Genomic DNA, 9,298 nt, shown 5'->3' on the forward strand with positions numbered 1-9,298 from the left:
AACACCCAAATCTTGAAAATACGCTGCGCGTTAATGTTTTACCTGCGTATTTCCCGTTCATATACCTATAATGTGTAAAGAATTCTTATCAGCACATTGGAAATGTATGGTGACTTGCGTGTATGTGGTTGTGTTTGGTGGTTTTGTGGATGTATTAACAACTTTTTTCTCGCATGTAAACATGACTCTCAAAAGTTAGAGCTCTATCAACCTCATCTAGGATTTTGTATCACAGTATTTTTTTAAGGAGAAGATATGATTGGGGAAATTTTCATGAAATCATCTGCCAATTCTCTTTTACAATAAATATAGAGCCTCAACTCCACCAGTCCTTTATATCTTAAATCAAATGTTGTACAATGGTTTCATAGTTGTTCAATTAGCACGACAAAATGCTGCATTAAATCCTCTATTTCTTAAAGCTTTTACGAAACAAGTCGGATGGCGTTAAGTACTGTTTTCAGTGTAAACCCGTGTCTCTCCGTTACAACAACAACATAAACTAAGGAACACCCAAGCTACGCCGCCATGTTCAATTTGTGTTTTCTTATACGTACGTAGTTTACGAGTATACTACCGAGCTGTTAAAACAACTTTACACTTATTACGAATTAAAATATTTCACCACAAGTACTTACTGTGAAGCGATGTGCGAAAGTGCGCTCGGGCAACGATCGATCATGCTTTGAATCGCCCGATGTCATACACACGCAATAACTTTTATATAATTTGTAGATTATAACTTTGGGAGAGATGGAATATGGCGGCTTCTTTTGAGTGAAGTTGACTGCGTATTTTATATGTGATACTCATATTAAGTATTTTTTTAGAAACTGCCCTGCGGTATCAAACTGTCTGAGTAAAAAGTATAGATTTAAAATTTTCGGTACGTAGCCAGTCTAAAAAAGAATCTTAGGGTTTAAGAAATAAACTTACAAGAACCTTTTAGAATTAGAAGTTCATGCGAATCATGCATCTTTGTAAGCAACTTACTCGCAAACAGTACTTATCATCACTGAAATGTTGTCGCTTAAATACAATGTCCTGTTTACTTGTAGCGTTTAGATAAAAAATATTGTAAATCAAGCCATATAAATTACAACATCAACTTGCAATAAACAATAAATTAATAAGCTGTTGTGATAGCTGGCCGATACGACATTCCTCATGAAATCTCAACAAAATTGCCTTTAACATTAAATTCAGCCGAACCTATAGCCGCGGTGCGCCGATGTAATCAATGTGAAATTCTTAATTCACATTTTTTCTTCTGTCCCGGAACATTTATCGATAAATTGACCTGAATGCACATAAATAAAGTTAATGAGGCAAAATCACGGCATGCAGCGTATCAACCTACATAGCTAGTTGTTGAAACAACGTATATTTTAATTAAAAGAGTAATAAATATCGCCCTAAAAGTATAGGTAGCGCCAAAAGCTTAAAACTTTTTATAACGCTTTGCTTTGACAGACCCGTCGACGGATACGTGGGAAAAGCTAGCTCCACATTGAGATAATGCCCCTTATTTAAAAGATAATAAATTTCAAAAGCCCAGTTAATACAATACTAAAGCATAGATTGTTATGGTAGTACTGGCCACAAAATTTAGATGCGCAACAATGAGGAGCAAATTTAAGCAGTAAAAAAAAATAAACGATTCGATGACAAAAGAGCAAAAAGTACGTCTAGTGTTGCGGATCCAATTAGAATCTATTTTGTTGCGATTTAAGATAGCTCGGTGTCCATTGTTTTGTGACAATAGCGGCGAGGCGGTGGAGGAAGCTGGTGCGGCGATCGCTCACCGCCTGTCAGCTGGTAATGGCCGGACCCTTGGCACGTTTTCTGAGGCCACTCCATCATTGACAAGCATTTTATTAAATGTTCGGCGATAAGAAGCCGCGACGGCCGCGAAGCCCACCATTGCGACATTTTGTTAACTCAAAAACACGCGCTTCTGAATTAGCTTTTTCACTGTCACTAACACTGATTATGCTCAACGAGTTTTAAGTTCGATCAATCTAACTGCATAATTAAAAAGTGTTTATTTGATAATTCATTGATCATGTGCCATATTCAGCCTATAAATCTATCGAAGCATTTATTGTCAGCTTATAGCTACTGGTGTAATTTCATTAAATCTCATAAACTTGATACAAAAACGTATAATTGTCTTAAACAATTTTATTTCATTGGTTGGTAATATTCGATTACACATACTAAAATACTAAATAAATAATAAAACTAATTAAGTAACTGTCTACATCAATTAACACGGTGGTACCTAATTGTTTTAGCAGTTGTAAAGTTTTATTGACATCTTGACCTGAGTTTTGTTGGTATTACCTACTTAGGTCATCCTATTTCATGTTCTTAATGAATAGGCCTTAGTGCCTATGTTCGTTAATTGAATGTAATAACAAATTGTTTTATTAGTTAATCGCAAATACCTACCGTAATAATATGGTCACAGGTTTTAGACGTAGTAAAACTTTATAAATATTTTAGAAATTAAAACCTGGTAAAGATTAAGACGCAGTAAACTAAACTTGTGTTAGTAAGTAGTTTCGAAGTTAAGTTTGTAATCTGATACTCCAATGAGTTTATCTAGAATATTACAAATATGCCTACGTAGGAAGGCTCTCGAGCATTAAATGTGCAATGATCATAAACAGATAAGCATGACAGCCGCAGACAATTCATTCTCATTAGCTTATTCATGACAAAATTATAAAATTATTCCCAAATTAGAGTTACAAAATTCAAACAGCGAACAAACGGGTATTTTACAATGTAAACTAAACGACTTTCGGTAAACGAGATGTCGCAGGCCTTGAATATACAAGCGTTTACAAAATACACAGCTAAACCGCGGAGCTCTCCGTCGACGAAGCACTATCACATTTGAATTTAGCATAAATACGTGTACACTTACATATAAAACATGCAAAAATAGTCATCGCATTAGCGCTAATCAAATAAATTTATCATTTAACGAATGTCCAGTCAAATCTTCAATTATGCATTATGCATACTTTGTCACGGTGCGACATGGATATTATACAATCAAAGCTTGTTTGAATTACCGCCGATAGCCTTGTTTCATAATTATGCAATAACATGTTGATGAATATAAAACACAAGATATTAAGTGAAAATTAATTATCTACCTACATGAGAGTAAGTAGAGAGAAAACAAGTGCATTTACATGATTAAGAGGAAATGTTCTGATTAATGGTTTCTCTCGCTGACCCCTCTGGAAAACACAGTAAGCGGTGATTAAGTTTTTATAAATATGCATTATCAATTTTATATACTGTTCGTAATATACGTCTGAACTGGTCCGTTTTCTCTTTCGTCGAAATCGTGCAAGTGCAGGACAATAAATCAGAAGTGTAAAGTTGCCTCAATTTACGCTCATTATTTCAGTCTTTACGTGCAATTTGCCGTGGGCTAATTGTATTAATTAATGTCCATTAAGTTTGGATGCGTTAAAGCTGTTGTCATTTTGTTTTTCTTAATTTTGACCTCGTGCCGTTTGCAGTCAGGCAAATGTATGAACAAAGAATTTTTAAAGGCAATTAAATTACCTTCAATTGTTTTATAGTCTATTCATGTTTAAGATTTATTATCCCTAAACATGATGACTTAGATTTATGACAATACCTTTAGTCATTCCATCTACATTAAACATCGATTAGGTATCTTTATGATTACTTTATTCTCGGAACGTGTTTAATTTTGTAGATAAATGCAAGTCCACACTTTTAGTCAACGATAAATTGTAATAATACTTTTGGTGAGAAATCATTCTGTTACCCAATTCATGTCAACTGATATTCAGCTTAAACAGGAAGCTCTGCCCTAGTACCTCTGTACTGCAGTGTATAATAAAGAGACGAGATCTCATGGTATATCTTTTGAAAACATAAACAATTCCTCGAATTTCAACTAACCTACTATTTTTTCTGCCCGAGAGTTATGTTCTTTTGAACAGCTATTTTGAGCTGTTTTTTTTTTTCAATTATATTTAGGTAAAGAAAAATACAGCTTTCTACAAATAATTCATAGTAAATAAACTTGACAAATTACGTAATGTTGAATTTAAAAGTTTTTTCTTAAACATAACTTGATAACCTCAATTTTAATACCTGCACATAATCGCGAAGCTTAGTCAGGTAACTTAATGCTTCTCCGCAGATTCTATCGATAATTCGAATGTGAAACACGGTAAAACAGGAATTCTTTACCTCTAACGTTAATTGAAAAATGTTGGACACGTGTGAGTAACTCGGCGTGAAGGCACCGCTCTTAAATGTAATTAGCGATTTTGCACAGCGCTGTCGGCAGCAGCGCGGCGCGGCGGCGGCGATGGGCCGCCTGACCCGGGCGCGCGGGTCACGCGGGCCCCAGGCTCGCCCGGCTGACCGTGTTGCACCACATCCACCATTACTGGAGCGAAGCAAAACAAGTACCAAAGTACTAACAGCAACTTACTTACTAGTACTAGTTAATTATACACCACACTTTCATCCAAGTATATTTGACATCCTAATAAGCATAAATATAAAACTTAACTGTTTACCAAGAAAGTGCACACCATCACAGAGAATGGATTAGCATTAAAAGCACCGTAAACGTCAAATGTGTGGCAATAAAAACTTCTATCATAAGTTTTTCCTGCTTATAATCATCGCGACTGATAAAATGGGTTGATGATGTGTCCTTTGATGAAACTTTCATTTGTAATTTATTTCTTTATAATTACAATTTGAGTATTCTTTTAAATGAACCACTAGATTTTATATAAAAAATGTTTGTTTTTGTATTTAATAATACTCGTGGCAACCCTACCACTAAACGTGGGAGAGGGCACTACCAATCGACCCAGTGCATAAATATAAAACAACTTCATTGCACACACATAACACCAATATTTATGGTCAGGACTGCAGTCAGGTCACCAGAGTGCAGAGTAGCATCGCAACTTCAAACATATCTTAGAACTTACATGGCCGATTTGAATATCGCGAGTAGGCAATGCTAGTAGCAGTTGGTAGTTTAATTTCAGGTGGCTGTGTAGCACCGTGGGACAAAAGCATTGTTGTGGGCATCTGGGCCGCGGCCACAGCACACGCCTCTGCTGCGAGGCGGGGCGGTGAGCATACCCATTGGTTACCGTCGCCAGACCGTGACAAGTTTCATTGGACAATCCAACGAACAGTGAAAGTGACGAAACGCTCCTTACGCGAAGCACCTTGGGCAAAATTACCTATGACAAATTAGGTCAATAATAAACCTTCAGCCACACTGGGTTTATAATTACACAGTTAAATTATTACATCTGTTATTGCTGTAATATGATACTGTACCTTATTCAAAATTTTAGTAGGGACCTTTGTAATAGACACCTACACGTTAGTATAGATTTTATAAAGCTACGACAAAATAAAGGATTGTTTTTTTTCCGTTATGTTCAATAGCTACTTACACGAAATTACGAAAAAGATAGATCGCGATAGATTGCAGATTACTTTACATTGAAGTTTACTTGTGTTGTTATTTGCTGCAGTAAAAAAATACTTAAAGACATAGGTAAATTGGTTCCTACCCAAGCGGGTCAAAAACTCTTGTAATAGGCATAAAAAGTACAGCTTAAATCTTAGTATATTTAATATTGAAGATTTAAATGTAAATTATTTTATAGGGGCCAGTTTTGTAAATGAAAGTATCTAGTACCTGCCGTAGTAGGTACCTACGAGTCGAATTTATCGAAAACTAATTGCTTAATTTCAATATCTTTGTACTCAAGATAAGTATCTATGTAATACCATTAAGGCAAACTGACTCAATCACACTATTCGTAGTATGTTGGTACCGGTACCAAATATTTAAACAAACCTGATATAGGTATGTACTTAAGCTACAAAGTAGGAGATAATTTAAATTTACATAGAACTTACAAATGTCAATCGACGACGGCACCTACTTTTGAAGTACATGCCTAATTTTCTTTAGCTTTAACTATAAACAAATAAGACCAATATTTTGAACGACAAATAGCATTTAAATGCAAATTGATACAAGCATAACGAGAAAATTAGCATTATGAGCGACAATATTGAAGGGTGACTCAGCATGTCAGTCCATCACTCCGGTTCTGCTCACTGGCCTATTGTTATGCAACCTTAGAGCAAGGCGAATAGACAAGTCGACTGGCAAGCCCGCCCAAGCCCTCGATCAATAGCCGTGAAATTCGATTATAAAAATCGGGGCCAAGAGCTCATTCAATTAAGGCGATCGCAAGATGCACAAACTAGTTACTGATAAGTATTTGTTTCTTCCTTCTAGCAAATTTTAAAACCACTTGGCTTTACAATATAAATTAAATAAGCAACTATAAAAACAGAACAGCCGCAATATATTCGGGAAAGTTAGAAGTTAGAAAAGGCTCTTACCTTTTCCACCAACAATTTCTAACAAAATCTGTTTTCGAATGATGAAACGGTAAGTACTTAACAAGAATGCTTAGTTGGACAAGCAATTTTCTAAAAAACGTTACGTGAATAATTATGGAATTTTCTTTTATTAAACCAATAAATGCAAAGATGGTGGAGACTGTGACAGCGACAAAGAATACCGTATTTCTCGATCGATCTTTTTAAAATCGATTTGATGGTTTAATTACTTACGTACTTACTTCTTAAGTAACACACCGAATTAAGCATATGTTGAGATATAATGTAAACAGTTTAATAAAAAAATAAAACAATCGATAATAGACGCGACTATCCTTCGTCGCAGACAAAAAGGATACAATAAGAAAACATGATACCCCAATAGTTAAACGATTTCAATGGAGATAAATTTAATTAAAGAAATTACTAACTTAAGCGCTGAAGAGCAAAAATATATCGGTGCTCATGATTTTGATATCTCGAATTATTTATTGTTGTTTGGAATATATTTTAAAGAAATATGTGTGTTAGTATACAGTGCTGTACCTTACTGTAAAATTACATTTTTAAGCAGGTTGCCTTTTGGTTCCTGAGAGAAACGCTTATAACTTCAAACCCAGGCCGTGTCTCCTTCTTAAGTCTGTACAATAGTTACCCAACAAAACAGATACCTTGCAAAACGATATTCTAAACTGATAAATACAAGACATTTTTATCCAAATGATATATTCGAACGATATTCTGAAGAAAGAAGTAGTGTCGTTCCAATATACGTAGCCCTTTTCACGGGGGTTTTACTCTATGGCTACTGTCAAATCTTAAATCTGTCAATGTCGTTCATCTTTGTCTTTGTCAGTTCTGTCAAAATAAGATTGCGAAGTTGTTTACAATTTAACGATAATTCTGCGAAGACTTTGCACGTTGTATAGTTTCCAAAATGATTACCAATTTTGATAAACTATGTGGAGAATTAGAAAAACAAGAATTAGAGGTAATTGATATCTTTAAGTTAACTTTTAGGTTATGCTAAGCAACAACAATCTATACTAAAGTAAAAAAATTACAGGCACCAACCGGTATAGCATCTCCTTCTACTTATGCACAACTGCTGGCAATATATTTATATCAGAATGACTTGTAAGTATATGTTTGACTTATTAAATATAATCGTAGTATCAATGAAATGTTGGTACTTACCCAAATAACTACCTACCATGAAATTCGATAAAAAAAAATGAAATAGCCACATAATTCTTTCCCTGAGCAATAGAAAACTAAATGCATACTTACAGATGCAATGCCAAATTCCTGTGGAAAAGGATTCCTCAAAACATTACCAGTAGCAACCCTGAAATAGCTGCTATATGGACAGTGGGCCAAAAGCTATGGAAGAAGGACCTACCCGGAACATACCACTCTTTAGCTGCTTTTAATTGGACTGAACCAGTGGTCAGTATCATCCGAGCTCTAGAAGGTAAGCTAATTATTGGTAAATGTACTTTTACTCATAGTATACTTATTAAATAATCAAAACCTCGGCTACATGCAATTTACCTGGTAAAATTTTAGTTTTCCTGTCCAAGTCTTAGCAGTGTAGCCTTATACCAGATTTTCCATTGGACAGAATAAGGATGGTGTTGTTGAAATAAAAATTACTCTCATTGATTAATTTATTCCTTGTGCACCAGACACAAGACAAGCATTTGTTGACCATACAAATGCGTGTCCTATGTGAGGATTGCACCCATGACACTGCGCAAAGTGGGTTTTGCTTTGTAACCGCAACCACTCTGCTATCTGAGGGAGGACTATATTCAGCAGTGTATTGAGATAGTCTAATATAGTTTATTGATTGATAGATAGATACCACATGTTAAAAACCTCTCACAATAGCCTAGGGCTTTATATGTAATGTTTAGTTATAAAATTAATTATACACATATTTTGCCCATAAACAAACATTAGTTTTATGAATAAGTAATGTAATATGTTTTTATTTTGGATAACTGATCCAATTAATCAGAAATTCTACTATGGAAGGAATTTTATTACATACATTCATTAATGTGTAATATTTAGTATAATACCAATATTTATTAAAGTTTCATCATGATGACAGGTTGATGGCCAAAAATAGTCATATATCTTATTTATAGCTAATCTTGCATATTAACCTTGTTGGATTTGCCTAATTTATATATGCAGATTGGATATTTTTTTTTTGCTAGATACAAAAAAAATTTTTGTTCATCCTTTTTAAGCTATCAATATCTCAATGGCATTTTCGCTATTTTCAGATAAGGTCCGAGAGCGAACATTCAACTTAATTGGTCGGTCATACAGTTCAATTTCCCTTGACGCCGTCGTCTCAATGACTGGCTTGAGTAAAGATGCGGTATTACATGTGTGCAGAGACCGTAAGTGGACTCTTAATGAAGATGGTGTGACCGTGAGCCCCACGCCACCCACTCAACCAGCTCCACTGCACACCTCCAGTGAAGATCAACTGTTCAAGCTCACAGAATTTGTTTCATTCTTAGAAAATTAAGTAAGGTACCTAATTTTACTGTATATTGTGTATTTGTAACCAAGCTTCCAAATTTTTTTTTGTATTAACGATTATTGCAGTATGAAAAGTAAAAAAAACATTTTCATTAATTTAATCTCATTTATTACATACAAAACCTAATTCGAAGTCTATATTCGTTAAAACTAAAAAGTTCTTTAATACAAAGATATTATTTTAATAGGTATAAAAAGATCATAAATGTAAAGTAAGTGGCAGTGTAAATTCGTATGTTTTATCTTACAATAAAGCTGTACTTTGTCCAATATTGGT

The 9,298-nt window shown here is 34.6% G+C and overlaps 1 protein-coding gene across 1 annotated transcript; it reads left to right on the forward strand.

The window, feature by feature from the left end:
* The first annotated feature begins 7,283 nt into the window (after window positions 1–7,283).
* On the forward strand, window positions 7,284–9,291 carry LOC113493498 (COP9 signalosome complex subunit 8). The gene is made up of 4 exons (XM_026871504.1): window positions 7,284–7,450; window positions 7,526–7,596; window positions 7,752–7,933; window positions 8,757–9,291. Exons 1-4 carry the CDS (start codon window positions 7,397–7,399, stop codon window positions 9,005–9,007), a joined length of 558 nt encoding a protein of 185 aa, XP_026727305.1. The 5' UTR covers window positions 7,284–7,396; the 3' UTR covers window positions 9,008–9,291.
* Window positions 9,292–9,298: the final 7 nt, after the last annotated feature.

Source organism: Trichoplusia ni, chromosome 4 (assembly GCF_003590095.1).
Source record: "Trichoplusia ni isolate ovarian cell line Hi5 chromosome 4, tn1, whole genome shotgun sequence".
In the NCBI taxonomy this organism is placed as follows: domain Eukaryota; kingdom Metazoa; phylum Arthropoda; class Insecta; order Lepidoptera; family Noctuidae; genus Trichoplusia; species Trichoplusia ni.